An 18,405-nucleotide genomic window follows, 5' to 3' on the forward strand; every position below is an offset into this window, starting at 1 on the left:
ACACATATATATATATATATATATATATATATATATATATATATATATATATATATATATATATATATATATATATATATTCTCTAAAGAAATTTTGAATAAATTGAAATAGAAGGAAAAAGAAGATTTGGGGCAAACAAATTACAAAATAATATCCCAAAGTAATTTAAAAGAAAAAAAAGAAAAAGAAAATCATGGACATTCTTAAATTTCCCGACTTTCACGTGGGTGGCATGAACATTCCAGTCAATATTGCCAACTTGGTGGGTTGGGCACTAAAGGGTAACTTTCCTACATTTTCTTTGACAAAAAAATTTTTAAGAAAAAATCAAGTTATTTAGCTGCAATCGTTCCACTTTATTATCTAATTTATTAATCCAATACTCATCCCTTTAATTTAACCACCCAAATTATTGGGGGAAAAATAATAAGAAACAAACTTATTTTCAAAATTTAAATTTAGAAATTATAATATATATATATTGATAAATAAATGACAAACACCTCCATGTTAAGAGAAGTTAGAAATATATTTAAATGTAGAGTTAATATCTCAATACATATATATATTTTGATCTTACATGAGTTTTAAAGTTTGATCTCCGGTCTCTACTAAAATAAACACTTTACTTAAGAGACCTGGTGTTAATAGGTCAAAAACTCATTGGTGAAATTATAATACTCTATTACAAGAAAAGAGAGACGGTATTTTGGCCCGTAAATTTTTTAAAAAAAATAAAATAAAATAAAAAAATAAAAACATTCTTAATTAAAAAAAAATATGAAAATGAGAAATTGAAACAGATTCCAAAGATTGGAAAAAAAAAAAAAAAAACCAACCAACCCAAAATTCTATTTATCTCTTAATATATTCACTGACACAAGGACAAGTGAAATCCTATAAAATATCCATAAATAGCCAACAAACTCGTTCTCCCGATAAAGGGTATTCCAGTCATTTCACATCACCATCTTCAGTAGCCCCCAAGCGGGAAACTTTGAAGGCCCCTCTATAAAACCCTCTTTTTTTCTCTCGCTCTCTCGCGTTCTCAATCGCTATTCTCTCATCTGTTTGTTTCCAAGAACGGCGGAGGAGAGAGAGAGAGAGAAAGAAGGAAAAGAGAAAAAATTGGGAAAATTTTGGGGAAAAATTCGGAAGAGAAGAAGCGGAGAGGAATGGAAGAAGTTCGGATTAGCTCTGCTTGGGTTGCTAGCCATTCTAATCATGTTAAGGTTGATTCTTCAGGTGATTTCTCATTCTTGTTCTGTTTTTTTGTTTTTTTTTTCATGGGTTTAGGATTTAGGGTTTTTGATCTGCTTGTTTATGTTGTTTTTAACTCAGATCTAGGTTTTTGTTGGTTGTTTATGAGGTTTGTTTGGATTTGGAAACTGTTTTCTGAGAATGTGTATTTTGTTTTTGTTTTTGTTTTTTTGTTTTTTTTTGAGATTATTGTGAGAAATAGGTTTGGAATCTGTTGGAAATTGATGGATTTTTTTTTTTTTGCTAGCTAATGATTTTTTTGGATTTATGTTGATTTTTTACAGTTTTATCTTTCTGTTTTTCATAGTTTTTGATGAGAAATTTGTTTCCAATGCAAAACCCTAAACCCTTTTGAGGTATTTGCTGGGAGTAGATTATATGTGTGAGAATGAGAGTGTTTTCTTTGGTATGAAACTTATACATTTATATATCCCCCTTTTCTCTTTGGATTTTGTGGGGGTTTTAAGTGAGAAAGTGAAGATATTAGCCTTGTGAACTGGATAGATACTCATAATATTCATTTCTGATAAATTAATTTATTGAATTTATCTTGAAATGCTTGTAACATGCTGGAGAAAGCCTTTTATAGCCAGGAATTCAATTCTAGTTGAGGATTCAGGGATGGACAGACAATAAAGGTTGAAATCAGTTGTGTCGGAATCTTGGGAAAAGATATCACTTGTTAATTTTTTTTTTTTTTTTGCTCTTGTCATTCTGTTTGGAAGAACTTGTTGAGATAGAAGCATTTGGTGAATACCATCTCAATTGATGGGGATTCATGCAATCTCTATCACTAAATAAGAATTACTTCCTATTTTATCAGCCATTTGCTTTGATTAATGTTTACTGTAGTGTATGCCATTTTTGTACCATTTCAGTCTCAATGAGATATGCTTAATATGTCATAAGCATGACAGAGATTAATTCAATATGTTCTGGACATGATGTAAGAACATCCAATAACATGGTTTGTAATACCTGATAATAGATTTCTTTAATTCATAATAGTTAATTGGACTATTCTCATTCATCATCTCTTCGGTCAAAATTTGATGTGTAAATTTATAAGTACTATATTATGCATCTCCGCTTGATGCTTCTCTTGTTCTTTATATTGTCTTTCTAATGTTGTTTCATTTTTGTTCTATCATTTTATCTACCTATCTATAGGCATATCCTCACAAGGAAATTTGTAATAATACATGTATAGTTTTCTGTCTCAAATTTATTCTCCTACATTTCATTTGGTTGATAATAAACTTATTCTGAGGCCTAACTTTTAAGTGGCACATTGTTTTCTCATTGGGTTATGACTCTGCTTCTTGGTTTCCATTGTCATGAAACCGCCCTAGAATTTGCTCGATCTTGATTTGTACTCTGAATTTAATCAACAGAAGTTCTCAGTTCATTTCAAATTTTAAAATTACTTTCCAATTGCTTCAGTTCCCCAGTTTCAAGTTTCGAAGTTAATAGCATTACTTGTTTTGCAATTAAAGTACCCTTTTCTAGAACTCGTTTTGTTTTGAGAACCTTGATCATATTATCATTAATTTTTGACATATAGCTCTTGAATCATCTGATTATTAAAACTTAGATAATTTTGCTAATATTTAACGATTTTTTTATGTTTAGAACTTGAGAGAGTAGTGGATAACATTCAAGGATCAATTCCGAAAGTTGAATGGAATTTTGAAGGGATCCACTATTTTGACAATGGACCACTTACTGTGCAATACTTGTTTGTGCTGGATGCACTTAATTTCTGCTTCTGGCCAGGTATGTTTCCCTGTCTTTTGATTTAAATTGATATGCCAAGTTTGATAATGCTCGAGACTATTCTAATTGACCATTCTGCTAATTATTTTATTTACGTTATTTTTAATATTTGCATAGTGTGGCATTCCTCTTTGGTGATTTCTGTCAAGAAACATGCTATGTTACAGCTTTTCTTTTGATGTTGAAATATCGAATATGTTCTCCTTCAAAGTAATATTTATTCACATTATTTTCCCATTTCTGACCTTTCCTTAAACCAGAGGCATGCTCTTTCTTTTTGTGGATGTTGGTATCATTCTTGTCTTGAATGTTGACATCTTTGTTAATGCTAAAAATGATTTGTTCAATTGTTATTTTAAATAGACAAAGACTTGGACTATAATCATTTGGCTTCTGAGCTGAAGGCAGCCTTGCTTAATGATAAATCCGCCCTTGATGCAGACCGTCTTCAGAGTTATACTGGTACACAATCTGCCCTTGGTTTTACAGGTTCTGTTTTTATTATGAATTGTGTTCATAATTATAGCATATCTTCTGTTGCAAAACAAGGCTCAACACCATTTCTTTTATCAAGCCAAAAAGGAATAAAAATACAAATACATTCTTATGATGGATGAACTAGTCAGGATAGTAACAGAGGTTTCTTTATCAGGTCCTCAACTGCGTCAATTGTTGAAATGGCCCCGTGTGCTTCCATTGGAGGAGGAACGAGTACGTCTCTTGCATGAGGTAATTTTCCATTTTACCCAAGGTCTTTTTTCATTCCTTATCTGAAATCGTTAGATCATAAAAGCCTCCTTTTGTGAATCACCTGTTATTCGTGATCATTTCTGAATATTTTGCCCCTTAATTTTATTGTCAATCATCGTATCTATCATCGTTGAAAGTGTGATGTTAATGCCACTTGCGCAACATTGTCTTTTCCAGTACTAGTGTGCTGTGAAACTCAACATCATTCTTCATCTTGATCAGGTAGGACAGGAACTGGAGAGGAGCTTCGGGGGAGAAGCCGCTAACCTTGTGAAGGCCTGTGGGAAGTCTGCCGTCTCTCTTGTCACACTTGTCGCACGCCATTTTCCCGGTAAATTCAATGACAAAAAATGCATGCCAACATATTCAATGACTATTATTAGAGGCGCACAAACTAAAAGTGCCAAGTAAATATTGTGTAATTATTGTACCTATCAGTGAGTTCTGATTTGTAAAACATGGTAATCAGGTTTCCGGGATCATTCACTGTATAAAGGCAGACAAGTGTTCCTGTACAAGAGAGCTCAGATATTTGCAGCTGACTTATGGGGTGCTTTTAAGGGGCAAGGATACGGGTATTTTTACGACATAAGTTCGGTAACTATATTTGCAGACTACATTGTACCAGCTGTGTTAAGGCAGTTGGGTGTGCTAAGGTACAGTCTAGAATTATCGAGCTCTATCGATGCGAAGGATGAAATTAGTCCTGGTAGTGAACAGGAAGTTGAGATTCGTGCTTGTTCCATTGTTGCTGTTGAAAAAATGAGGGAGCTCCTTGAAAGAAAATTCGGCAAACAGGTACATGTTATTAGAGTTCTTGCATGTTTTTGTTTTAATATTTCTTCTTGAGAGTGTGCACACACTGCAATGAACCCCTTAAGGCTCACATTTACTATTAAATGGATTATTTATGTGTATATTAGTGATGGGCATATGTCACCACTAGACCAGTTTTTTTGGTGATATGCTCTCCTCACCATTTATATGCACACAAGAAATCCATATAAAAGTGGATGTGAAACTAAGGGGTTCATTACACGCACATGCAGAGAGTCCAGTTAAATCCCAAAATTATCCGTATATCTCGCTAAATTCTTTCTTATAATTATTGCTGAAAAATCTAACATTTCTTTACATTTATATAACCTTTAACTCAATTAACAGTTTATTATCTAATAATTGATAGTAAATAAGTGAAATGTTTGTTATACCTCACATCCCCAAACATCTAATGTTTCATACGTACGTATGATTTTCACAGATTACAAAACCAACTTTTTTTTTTATATAATTTTATGAAGTTAAATATATTTTTTGAAAATATATCTATGTATATAGTTATTATATTTATATTCATTACAAAGATATTTGAGATGACAGGAGTTTAAAAGTAAATATACAGAAAATTGTTTTGTTGATTTAAATAATTTGAAAAAATTATTTATTAGTTTTTGCAATTTTTTAAATATCCCCTACAATTTTTTTGACGTTTCAATTTCTCATGTTGTTATTTATTTATTTATTTATTTTTTAGTTTCTGTATTGGTTTATTTTATTTAAAAATTCAATTTTGTTTTATTTATAAATATTTATTTTTTATGTTTAATATTTGAGTTTTTTGTTTACAATTTTGTGTTTATGTTTAAAATTGTTAATGGACATTCCTAACAAAATATTGAAAAATAAGTTATTATATTGTGTTAAAAAAGAAAAACTTTTTGGGATATGAAATAGTTTAGGGGTTTTTTTTATCAAATGTGAAAATTTGAGAGATGATACGAACAATTTCTCGTAATAATTTAGTATAATAATATCATTTTTGGTTGTTACAAAAACACAAAGGCATATAAGAAAGGAGAAAGGTGCAGAGGTTTACAATGACATGTTTTAGTAAAATCTTTTTCTTTATAATAAACTCTGTGCTTATTTTACTACCGCTATTGTGTTTATGTTTGTGTTTTTAACAGGTCCTGAGTGTGGAGATTGATCTATGGCTATGGGCGATGGGGGTTCAAAATCCATCCTTGAAACATCATCGCACACTATCTATATACTACTGAACCACCACCATCACCACCACCACCCATTCTCTTTTGTTCTTTCTTCCAACTTGAAAATGGTCAGGGGGACATGTCTATCTGTGTTTTAATTTTTCATCCATTTTCACCACATTTTGCTGCTGCCCCAATAATGGGCAACAAAATTTTTAGACAAAAAAAAAAAAAAACATATTGTTAACTTTTGATTACTTCATATGATCTTATATTTCTCTGCTTGCCGTCTGGAGTTTCGAAGAGCTGAATTGTCTATTTCTCTTAATCCATTTGATCTAAAATAAATGTGTTTTTCACTATACTAACAACCCTTATAAAATAGACTCAATCACATCCTCTGTAAAATAATGGTTTAATAATGAGAGCTATATACCTAAAAGACAACAGTTAATGATACACAGACAACTCACTCTGGATAAGATTGACATAAGCAAATAAGAAACCAACATAGCATGCCCTAAAATTTGGGAGTGAATTCTATAAACTAAGAGATAAGGTTGGCCTAAGTAGACTACAAAAACCATCTCCGTACAAATATATGTAGACATGTGCTGGTTGTTGTAAGGTTGTGATGCTTTCTTTTTCAAGCCCACTTGCAAGAGGAATCTGCCTGTGACCTGATTATCCCAACAAGTTGGAGGTTTAATTCAATCCCAACTGTCCCATTTCTATCTATCAATCAAATACTTATATTTGTGATAAAAAATACAGAACTACGGTTTGGTGTCACACTGGCCATCACTAGTTCTATTATTAATATCTAAAATGCATTTATCACAAGCTCAACCTGATTCAATCTAATTGTTTATTATGTACAAAGCATTCTATCAAAAATAATTAAATAATAATAACAAAATGATAAGCACTTCTCCTTCTTCTTAAAGTTAGGAAATTTTTCTAAATATTTGAGATTAAGTCTAAACATGTGGCCTAATTCTTCATAAATATATATATATATATATATATATATATATATATATATATATATATATATATATATATAAAGTAACTTCTGTTCCATCCTGTATTCTGTCCAGAATTTGATGAATGGATAAATATAAACCCAAAACAGGTCAACATATGATATTATCACCTTAATAAATAACAATTATTAACGAATTGCAAGTTGCTAATAAAGTGCGGATAATAATAACTAAGAGCCAAACCACCAAGACTAACCAACATTTTAGTCTTAGGTGCTAGGTCTAGGTCACTATCTTCAAGAAATAAAATATTCCAAGATGTATCTCAATTAAGATTTTATTTGAAATACTCTATTCCAATCCATATATATAATATGCGGGGAAAGCTTATTAAATCAATTGCGGATATAGTTGCCTATGAGGAAAACAAATTATACTTTAAAAAATTATAAAGTTTTAGGTATCATATTGACAAGTCAAAATAATTTTAAAAATATTTTAAATATTCACTCAAACTAATATTGAGTAACAAAATCATGAATATATATAAATATATTAAAACTGTGGCGTAATTCAGCAATATCTAAGCATTTAATTTGAAAATTCTCAAATTTGAACCTCTTAACTCACAATGCAAAAAGTCCCTCATGAGATATCTATATAAAGAATACTTTTTCTTCTTTTCAGAATTAGATGACAAAAGAATTTGTTCCTAATAAACTTGCAAACCACTATAATTGATGTACATTTTGATTAAAGTACTAACAATATTATAAAAATAAATTTCTTTTATCTAGTGCTTTTATGCATACCTAAAACTTTACTTAAATGAGCCAAACCCTTGTCATTGGTGAGTCAGTCCTTCAAAGCATCAATTTTTTATCCACTTAATAGTACCAATATGAAGCCATAGAGCAACTGATCCTTAATTTAAAATATAATTTTTCATGAATACAAACCAAACAATTAAAAATAATCAAAATGCAGAATCTCGAGTATCCCAAACATCTTTACTTTAAATATCTATATATATATATATATATATATATATATATATATAGCAATAGCATGACTATATAGTCTATAAATAATAATAAGACTTGCCAATAATTCTTAACAAAAAAAAATCAATAAAATTCACCTGTCATTCAAATTATAATTAAAATAAATCTATTAAAAGTTTTATAAAAATTAAATAAATAGTGACTACTAGTCACTTGACCATTGAGTCATCGACCACTACCAACCCATATATAATAATAATAATAATAATAATAATAATAATAAACAACGCCACTCTACTCCCTGCTCTCTATATATCAACATCCTCTCCAGAGTCTCACCTCTCTTTACTCCGTGCTCTCCAAGCCAACAAAATCATTTATAATAATTCATACAAAATTAACAAAAAAAAATAAATAATTTTTTTTTAAAAAAAAGGAGAGGGTCTACCTCGAGATTCGGATTGGAAGGAGATCGGACGGCTGTGCGTGGATGACAGCATGAGCTGCAATGGCTGCCGGGTGCTGCGCAAGGGCTGCAGCGAGGAGTGCGCGCTGCGAGCAAGCATCGACTGGATCTATGGCGCCGAAGAGCAGGGCAACGCCACCCTTTTCGTTGCCAAGTTCTTCGGCCGCACCGGCCTCATGACCTTCATCACCGCCACTGATCACTCTCATCGACCTGGTAACAAACCCTAACCCTAACCCTAGCTATGATCAGATCACGAGTTCGATCATGGATCCTTACCTTGTTACCGCTTCTTTTCAAGATCTCTTCCGATCGCTGCTCTATGAGGCGTGTGGGAGGACGGTGAACCCGGTGAGCGGCGCAGTGGGGCTTCTTTTGACCGGGAACTGGGATCTCTGCGAGGCCGCCGTCGAGACCGTGCTCCGAGGCGGCGCCCCGAAGCCGATCTCCTCCGATCTCGATCTCTCCAGCCTCGGTGGATCGCTGGAGAAGTCGGGTACGATGAGCTCGGAGATCGACGGCGGTGGCGATCGTCGGATTCCTCCGAGGCTTTTGAATCTCTTCGTCTGAGGTTTCTCCGGGCGCTTGTGGAGTTGAACCGGGGTTTTATAGATGGCGCTCGTGCGTGCGTGGGTACAAATGTTGGTCACTTTTTTGGGTGACGAGTTCCCGCTTTTATTTATGAGCCGGCGGGAAATTTTCTTTTTATGTAATTTAACATTTTAGCATCCATTTGTGGATCGGTTGTTTAAAAGAAAATCGCTTATAAATAATTCATAAAAATATTTGTCTTAATTTTAAATAATAAATTTAAATCAAGTTAAATTTTAGTTTTTTTTTTATTAAGATAATTTTTTATAAACCAAAAGTCTAAAATATGAACAACCAATGATTTTTTAGTCTATTGGTACCCTTTACATAAGGTAATCATTTCAGAAAAAATACAACATCGAATCTCAAACCTCATGCAAGATGAAGACACAGATGTTTGTTAAACTTGCAGCTGCACTTCACACCTATTTAAATCTTTGATTTCTTTTAAATGGGAACCCTAAACCCTAAATCTCAAATCTCATGAAAGATATACTCTAAAAATATGTACATGATTTCAAATTCATGTGAAAGTAAAAAATAAATCTACCTTTGTGATATAAATCATATAATAGTTTTTTAGCATTATTTTATTTTGAATTTTCTTTTATTTATATATGACAAGTGAATCTTTATAAATATGAGTTTGATAATTATTAAAATTAAATTTATATATATTATCATAACCAGTTCAAAAATCCAATCATCATGATTCTCATCACTTTGTGAAAGAATGGAAGCATCCCAATCTCAACTTGCTAGGTTGAAATGAGATAATGCTCATAATCCTATCTTCTCTTCTTGTTGAGGATCTTATACAAGAACGAGAGCATTTGCCCTTTCATACCATCATGGAGCCAAAACTCATGTGAGCCCTTGGCTTTCAAAAGACATCTTATGTAGTTGATTTTTCTCTGTTTAGAGTTGAGACTACTTGATTCCATGCAACTATGCAAGGAATATGGTTTAATCACACATGTAGGACAATACATAAAACATGAAAGAAGAGTGAACATACATTTGAACTTAAAGAAACCATCATGACAAGAATTAGAACATTCGGTGATATATCATAAGATTAATATTATATAAATAAAGGCAAGAAAGAGAGTAATGCATATATACATTAGATTTCCTTTGATCAGCATAGAAGTAATCTGTGTACATCTACCATAAAACCTTGAGGGTAAATGGACATTTCTGTGATAATGTGCATACAAAAATACACTCACCCGGGGTCTAGGTGTGATCGATACGAAGAATTGGAACAGCCACTTCGAACCCAAAAATTCATCCTGCTTTATTACTTCCAGTGCGCAATCTTCGGTTAGAAAAAGAACAGTTGATGTGGTTAGTAATCACCAAAGCAGCTATGAGTCTTCTCTACAGCAGTAACTGGGTCGGTTTGCAGTTTAATTGTATTATATGACCTTGCAGGCTACATTGTTTTACCTGTTCAAATGTTTGTAGTGAATATCATGATCATCAAGTTCAGTGTGTGAGTTAAACATTCAGTGGGTGCTGAACTTACATGCATAGCTGCAATGGTCGATAGGAGGTCTTTCGATTGATCCAGCAAAGCTTGTTCTTGTGCAGCCACTTTAGCAAGTTCCGACACCAAGGCGCTCGTCCCTTCTACCTGTATATTTAGATTACTTTAGATATGTATATTCTAAAGAACACCAATGCACTATTAAGGAAACTAACATATTAATTTATAGTAGCATATTGCCAAATTGAACTATTAAGTTCATTTAGCATGAAGTGTTCCAAGGTTTATGAAAGATGATGCACAAAGACATTGTTTTCCAGGTACTAACAACCACAAGCAAGACAAAAACATTCTCAACAAGTAACATGGAATAGCTGTTATTTTAAAACTTATTTGTCAGTATTTACTATTACTGGGGCACCTAAATAGAGTGATAATCATACAGCAAAAGCTTATATTGGCATGGCTTACAAGTAGACATTATCATGTGACTCATCAGCCTATTCTTGAATTCAAGAACAAAAAAAGTCTAGGTTAGACATCCAGCTGCTCATGAATAACATACATGCACAACAAAACTCCATAATTGTGTTCTAGAAGATTGTAAGATACTTCTGCTGGCGCTGGGGTTTTGCAATTGATGGTTCACAGCTCAAAAATTTATATTTTGGATCATGAAATAGCACAAGGCATAAGAGGAGGAATGAAAGCAAGGAACTAAATTGTTACATAAGAGACTGAAATGCAAAGGCTCTGAAAGGAATGCAGGGTGATTTGGCAAATATTATCAAGCAAAGAAACATACAGTAAACTCCACGACCTAGTAGGTAAACCAAGAACCTAATTGTTTAGTGTTTGGACTTTGGAGCCTATCATGGTTATAGTTAAGCCATTTGAAAGAGTTATGCTATCTGTTTCGGGTTAATAATCTTTTTGTGCCTATAACTTCTGAGAGCTTTAATTCCTGTTAAGTTCAGTCAATCACCCGATCTCATTCCAACAGGACCAGCAACACAGCAAGTTTTAATCAGCCTTCTGGTTTGAGGCTTTGATGTTGCCTAGTTCTTTGCTAGTTTGCCCCAAAGAGTACATGAAAGCCAAGGTATTCAAGTCTGCAGGGACTTATTTCTGGAGTTCAGAGGTCTCCTATGTAAGCCAGGATCAGTACAGCTTGAGAGGGAAATTTGTATGCATATAGCAAGAGAGGCCTGCTTGACTTCACTTCAGCTTGGTTTATTGTGCACGTATGGATTCATTTTTTGCACCATAGCAGGCCATTCAGCTTGATTCTTCTCGGGAGATGTACTTTGGCAAATTCAAATTCCACAAATTCAAATTCATCTTATATGTGTGGTTACTGGTTAGGGCTCAGGAATTAGGAGATTTAAGTCGCTCGATTACACTCACTCTGAAATTTATGTCATGTTCAAACATCACAGAGCTTTCGACAAGTTGTATCTAATATAAACTATGATGGAAGAACTTATCTGTATAAAAACATTTTACTGAAAATTCACAAAAAGAAAGAAGAAGAAAAAAAACCCACAAATTGAATGAGCAAGCACATTAGTCAATAGTAAGCATCTCAAATTTATGAAAATACAACGACAAAATCAAAGGTACCAACCTTTGACAACAGAGAGCATATCGATGATCCCATTGATTGCATTATATCAACTGCAGAACCAACAGCATCTTTAACTTCTTGGATATCAGCCTGATTGAACAATAAAGTTTATAGTTTTAGCAAGGGTTACTATGTAATTGGATTTAGTTACTACTAGCATCTGAAACCTGACAAAACACACCCTTGCTCCACCAACAATTGGAAGGCGAAGAGTGCTAGCTTTTAATGCCTCAATAGCTCCTGACAAGGAACTAGAATGCTCTCTGTCCAATAATGACCAATCTTCAAGATAGGCCATCTGCAATTTTGAAATATGGCAATATTAAGAACCTGAAACTTTACAAAATTAGAAAAATACACAAACAATATCATCAAACAAGATGCAAAGAAAATCAATAGAGCTGTGAAAGATTTCAAAGCAGAGGTGCATTTTCATTTTGAATTGTTTTTCATACTAGGTCGAGCATGTAATTTATATATGAATTGCCTTTAAGAATATTCTCAACACAGATCAATCACAAACTGCAGCATGAATATTGATTCATGTAAAACATTATATTATGACAACACCGCTAAAGATATATTTATCCTTGGTATCAGCAATGACTTACTTTTGACATAGGTAAATAATAATAATAAATAAATATAAAAAAACAGTAAAAAATCCTTAAACCCCACCAAACACACAAACATGCATAACCTCCTCGAGCATTATACATAGAAAACAGAGTCCATTCATTATCATAGATAAGTAAAAAAATGAGCATACATGCAATACTAATATCCTGAAGGCAAAATGAGGGCATCAAATACTGAAACAATGTGCCAGACGTGGACAAAAATCAAACTAAAGAATATGCTATTCAAAAAAGAAAGTTTACTGATAAAGATGAGATAGGATGAAAGCAAAAGCTTTACCTGTCCCTTCAGAATCGAAATTAATTTTACATTTTGTCTCAGCAGATGAAGCTTGATCCGTTTAAGGGTGAGAGAATCACGCAAACCAGAGATGGTTATCCACGCATTAAATACATTTTTCTGACACAGATCAAATAATCAGCAGACAGTTAGATTGCATACTGCCAAAATACACAATACACGAATTAATCCAGGGAAGAACTAACTACAGGTTATCTAAATAATATATTATAAAAAAAAATAATAATAAGAATCTTCATATTTGCATCTAGCAGAACTAATGCATACTGATATATTGATGCTACACTATTAATTACTTTAATCAACCTGCCTTCAACAAAACCTAAGAGGTATTAAAAACATTCAAGATGAAATCATTTTCCCCTGATATGAAGGAATATATTTTATTAAGGGAATACAACTCAGAATCAATTCAGAGGAACAAGAAAATCAGAATGGTGTCTAGGAGGAAGGACTTTAGATAGAACATGTCAAAAAGTGGAGAACTGCAATAAAAAGTGTGTTTCCTTATGAGGAGAACAACAGAAAATACGAAAAATACAAGGTAAATCTCGTTCAGTTTGAGTATGAAGAACATGATTAAATGGAAACTTTGCCAAGAACCACCACAGCATGATATTGCTTCAAATTAAATGTCAAATCAATGATAGAAATCACCAACAATGGGTAGGTCTGGGAATATTTTCTTTTAAAGAACTGTTCTGATACAACTGTATGGAGGCGAAAATGAGTTTGTATTTTGGAGTTCAAAAATCAATATTACAAGGATATGCATTGATGCCTTGACACAAACTTAGAATAGTTTTTGAATTAGTATATAAAGCATCTTTAGCAAACAAATACAGAATACTACAAAATGCAAGTCGGAGACTAAGATACCAAAGGGATCAACAAGGGGAATATGCCTGCCAACTGGTTCAAACCTTGACTTATCAAAGCAACGTTGGACATAGAGAACATGCATTAGTACATGAGTGAATAAGGGATAAATAGAATTGACAAAGAAAAGGTTTCTTGTCTGACATGTTATAGAATTAACAACGGAAAGGTCTATTATCTGGCATGTTACAGAATTAACAAAGAAAATGTTTATCATCTGGCATGTTATGAAATTCATGTATTCTTTATTTTTTTTACCAGCAACAATCTACTGATTAATCACAACAAAACCAAAATCATCTATAAGAACATAATGTGGTAAAAGCATCGGCTTATGGAATTTATAAGTCGGAAAATGTTCATCTGCAGAAACATTTTTTGTATGTTGCGGCAACATGAAAGAATGAAGTCAAAGAGAATACATTGAATGATTGATTACATTAACTGGCATCTTAAAAGCATTTATATCACAAAATGCATGGATTAGCAAAAGAATCATCCGTGGGAATGGAAAGAACAGTGAGAATGCTTTTACGGAAGGAACTATAAACAAGTCTCATCATCAAAAATGAGTTCCACCTAAATCTCCATGAATGCAAATGGGCTGAAAAGATAACAAGATGAACGTTAATAAAGAATGGCTAGTCAATTCTCCCACTGGATTGAAGAATAAAGATGAGAATCAGAAGGTCACCAACAGACCAGTTTTTTCATTTACTTTTAGCAGGGATGAGCAATATAAGAGCCAATCATGACAGACAGATGAGTATCAAAACATTAATATTGATCAACAGACTAATATTAGTTCACGCTAGTGAATATAAAAATAGTGTTAAACAGTAAATCATTTTTCAAAAATGACCAAGCAACTTAATTTTTAAAACAAAGGGCCACTTCGCATATCACGAGCACCAGAGCACTGAATTTGCCAAGCTGATAGTTATATCACGCCATTTGCAGGAATTGAACAATCACAATGAAAAAGATTGCAAAATATGGAAAATACTAAACAGCCATGAGTTGTTTATCAGACAAATCAATTTCTACAACTATAGCAAGTAAAGACATGAAACTACACAAAATTAACAACTATCAATCTTAAAAGTACCTCTGCAGTAAGTCTCTGCAGCAAGAGTGCAGCACCGGCCCTCGCATTCACCCATCGCCATTGAAGCTGCCGATTATGAAACAACCTCAACATATGAGCTTCTTCAATCCTATTCTCCCCCTTCTTTGCCCTCCTGACCTCTGCTGCAAAGCTTAAAATGGAAGGTGCATTCCCTGACTGCTGCACAATCACATTCGATCCCGAAACCACACTCCCCCTCGTCTTCAATGGACTCGCAGTCCCCCTCAATGAAGGAGAAGCTGCAAGCTTGCTAGGTGAAGATGGCCTCGCAGGCCCACGTAATGGGGAAGACACTGTGCGGGGAGATGACAACGGACTATCCACCAATGATCTCTTCACATTAGCAAGATTAGGCGGCACAACCGGAGTTCTAGAGATCGGAGACGATGACAATGGGGTTCCTGGTTGGGGCAACCGGCGAAGCCGGCTGTTCGTCTCCTGCCAGAACCTCGCAGGCACGCTAATGCCGCGCGGCAAAGCCTTCGGCCGTGATTCCTGAACACCCGAATTACTCCCCGACGAAACACTATCAGTATCCGAAGACGCAGAGAACTCCCCGCCATCAAACGAAGCCCTCCGAGTAGTGTCCTCGAACTGATTCAGCAATCGAACAGCAGCGAGTACGGGCTCTTTATGGTTCAACGAGCAATCTAAGCTTCTCGCCAGCGGATTCGATTGCCGAGGCCTCGCGGCGGGCCACCGATGGTGTTCAAAGGGCTTGGAGTTCTCCGACGGTGTGGCCACGGTGGAAGAGGGCCGGCGGCGCTCGGGGGTAGACTTACGGGCGGGGCTAGGGGACGCAGCCTTGGCCTTGGATGTCTGGTAGAAAAACGATTCGCCCTGGAAGGAGACGGAGAGGCTGCGAGTAGTGGTGCAGAGGGCCCGGGCGGCGGAGGAGGTTCCGGCATTGGGGGTGGAGGGGCGGGCACGGTCGACAGAGTGGGACCTCTTGGGGGTAGCCGGCCGGGCGGGGGTCGCAGGCGTGAGAAGAGGAGAGGGGAAACGACGACCGGAGGAAGACGACGACGACGAAGATGAAGACGACGAGGAGGAGTAACGAGAAGGGATCTCCTTGCTCTTGGGGCGGCGAGAGGGAGCGGCATTGTCCTTCTCGGACGGGATGAGAGGGGGCCGGAGAACGGGATCTCGAGCGGCGGCGACCATGGCGGCGATCTCTAGGGTTAGATCTCGGGGATTGGGCGCTTTCTCCGGCTTCGATCTGGGGGCATCGCTCGCCGGCGAGAGAGAGAGAAAGAGAGAGATGGGGAGTGGTTTTCGAGAGTGAGGTAGCTTGCTGCTTCTCTAAGATAGAAGGAGAAGGGTGCTTTTCAAATCAGTAGATTTTTTAGGGGTTTTAAATAATTTTAGCTTTCAAGAGAGCGAAAGACCCGAGGACTATTATTTATATACTTTATATAATTAGGGAGTTCTTGTAAATACCGTTCTTTCCTCATATAATAATAATAATAGCTTTTTGTTTTCATTTTTTTTAAATTATTATTATTTTTTAAAAAAAAATGGATAAACAACATTCATCAACCGTAAAGAAAAATTACAAAACATCTATTAGAAGTAGATTGAACATCTCCTGCAAAACACAAATGCTCTTAAAGAAAAAGAAACAACATCGTAAGACATCTCCCGCCGCATGGAGAACCTTGAAAAGAGAAGCACGTAACTAGCCCTCCGGTTGAATTAGATTCTCCTCATCGACAACAATTCTGTTGGTAACATCCGAATGAGTCTCCAACAACTTCAGATTGTGATGAATGCTAGAGATAGAACCCTCTAGCTTCTCTCTTCAGGCATTGGGTAATTTTAAAATTGTTATTATTAACTATTATAATAGATTACAAATGGGAGAATTTTTTTTAATAATAATACAAATTTAAATATGAAAAATTATTAAGTGATGAACAAAGGTGAAAGGGGTGGAAAGTTTTAAAAAAAAAAACCTAGTGGGTTTTTGAGATATAAATGAATTATGAGATTTTATTGGGCATATAAGAAAATTAATCAGAAATTTCAAGAGTTAAGGGTGGTATTTGCAAAGAAGTTATACAAATAAGGTATGAGCAACGGGAGGGGCGTAACTTGGGTGTAAGTTGAGATAAAGTGGACTAAAGTGTGTATAAACGGGTTGGACCCGTTAAGCTTAATTTAATAATAATATTATTTTTTTAATGGACGGTTTGGTATTGGGTGGGGCTTATTTATTTTTGTCAATAAATATTGATTAAATAACACTTGAAGTTGAGAAAATGATGATACAATTTGTACAAATTAATATAATTAAGAAATGAGAAAATGGCCTCCGAACTTAATAGATTTATTATATTATAAAAAAAAGATAATATTTTCCTTATGAAATGATGAAAGAAAATTTGAATAAATAAACTGTTATTTTAAAAAATAAAATGAAATGAAATTTTAATCAGAGTATTGTATACGACATCTAAACATCTAAATATATTGTATTATATAAAAATCAAAGAACAACTTCTACAATGATGGTATAATTAAATAATAGAGAAAGCATGATTACTTACCTTCAGTTATAACAAATTAGGCAAAATAACAAAGAGACTGAGATTTACATCTGATCAAAGACTGCACTTGAAAAAACCAAGGCTCTTCTAATCAATCGGTTCTCTCTACTGATGAAACTTAATATTCATGAGAACGTTAGATCAAGACCCATGGTGCTAGTTTATATATAATTCTTCCCATCACACGATTAACTTCATAAATCATTCTCCAAAATACGTAATTAATATAGGATTCAAATCAATAATGTTATAGACCATTATAGTTATTAAAATTTATTTAGTTTTAAATTATCATGAAATCCAAATTAGATTTAAATTAACATGATGAATCTAAAATAAACATGGATGTGGTTAGAAGGAAAATAAATAATAAAAACAAATAAGAACTTTTTTGAAACATTTAACTAAAGAGATAGGGAGATTCTAACTCTCTTGTTAAGTTTTATTTATTTGTTGCAATCAGGAATACAGGTCACTTATTCTATGCGATGTTTTTGAGCCGCTTATATTTAGAATTATTTTGGGTAACTCAAATTTTACAATCTCTATGTATGAAGTCTGAATGTTTTGGAATTCCAACATTAGGAGATATGGGAACATTTGGTTGTGAAGAAATAAAAATTTTATCGATATGTAAAAAATTAAATTAAAAGCGAAACGTTTTTTATATAAAAAGCAAAAATATACCTTAAAAAAAACTTAAAAATATCACCTCCACAATAAGAGAATGGTAATTCATTTCCTTACCAAATGGGAGATGAGGAATCGGTTTGTCATTACTCATAAAAACTTATTAAAAAAACACTAGAAAGTAAAGAATTTACTGATTATAGCAGTGATAATACACATCTATTTATTTATTATATTTAATTTTATTTATTTTTGAGAAAATCTTGGAATGAGATTATTGAAGTAGTGGATCTTGAGAGCTGTTTTTAATAAGAGTGAGTGTGATATCATAAAAA

The 18,405-nt window shown here is 34.0% G+C and overlaps 3 protein-coding genes across 4 annotated transcripts; 2 read left to right on the forward strand and 1 right to left on the reverse strand.

Annotated features, from left to right (window-relative positions):
* The first annotated feature begins 1,034 nt into the window (after positions 1 to 1,034).
* LOC120253406 (queuosine salvage protein-like) lies at positions 1,035 to 6,073 on the forward strand. Its single transcript, XM_039261746.1, has 7 exons — positions 1,035 to 1,246; positions 2,894 to 3,037; positions 3,401 to 3,499; positions 3,690 to 3,766; positions 4,010 to 4,118; positions 4,257 to 4,585; positions 5,755 to 6,073. Exons 1-7 carry the CDS (start codon positions 1,177 to 1,179, stop codon positions 5,845 to 5,847), a joined length of 921 nt encoding a protein of 306 aa, XP_039117680.1. The 5' UTR covers positions 1,035 to 1,176; the 3' UTR covers positions 5,848 to 6,073.
* A 2,048-nt stretch (positions 6,074 to 8,121) lies between these two features.
* Positions 8,122 to 9,029, forward strand: LOC120253408 (LOB domain-containing protein 38-like). The gene is made up of 2 exons (XM_039261750.1): positions 8,122 to 8,450; positions 8,536 to 9,029. The coding sequence occupies exons 1-2, from the start codon at positions 8,267 to 8,269 to the stop codon at positions 8,802 to 8,804; spliced, it is 453 nt and encodes a 150-aa protein (XP_039117684.1). The 5' UTR covers positions 8,122 to 8,266; the 3' UTR covers positions 8,805 to 9,029.
* Positions 9,030 to 9,888: 859 nt separating this feature from the next.
* LOC120253433 (QWRF motif-containing protein 2) lies at positions 9,889 to 16,237 on the reverse strand. 2 transcript variants are annotated; one of them, XM_039261785.1, is made up of 6 exons: positions 14,871 to 16,233; positions 12,863 to 12,982; positions 12,126 to 12,242; positions 11,945 to 12,034; positions 10,357 to 10,464; positions 9,889 to 10,277 (listed from the first exon to the last, which is right to left on the reverse strand). In XM_039261785.1, exons 1-6 carry the CDS (start codon positions 16,053 to 16,055, stop codon positions 10,209 to 10,211), a joined length of 1,689 nt encoding a protein of 562 aa, XP_039117719.1. In that variant the 5' UTR covers positions 16,056 to 16,233; the 3' UTR covers positions 9,889 to 10,208. The 2 variants fall into 2 exon arrangements, with proteins under 2 accessions (XP_039117719.1, XP_039117720.1); XM_039261786.1 differs by lacking the exons at positions 9,889 to 10,277; positions 10,357 to 10,464 and having other exon boundaries at positions 11,943 to 12,034; positions 12,126 to 12,274; positions 14,871 to 16,237.
* Positions 16,238 to 18,405: the final 2,168 nt, after the last annotated feature.

Source organism: Dioscorea cayenensis, unplaced genomic scaffold (assembly GCF_009730915.1).
Source record: "Dioscorea cayenensis subsp. rotundata cultivar TDr96_F1 unplaced genomic scaffold, TDr96_F1_v2_PseudoChromosome.rev07_lg8_w22 25.fasta BLBR01000075.1, whole genome shotgun sequence".
Classification (NCBI taxonomy): Eukaryota; Viridiplantae; Streptophyta; class Magnoliopsida; order Dioscoreales; family Dioscoreaceae; genus Dioscorea; species Dioscorea cayenensis.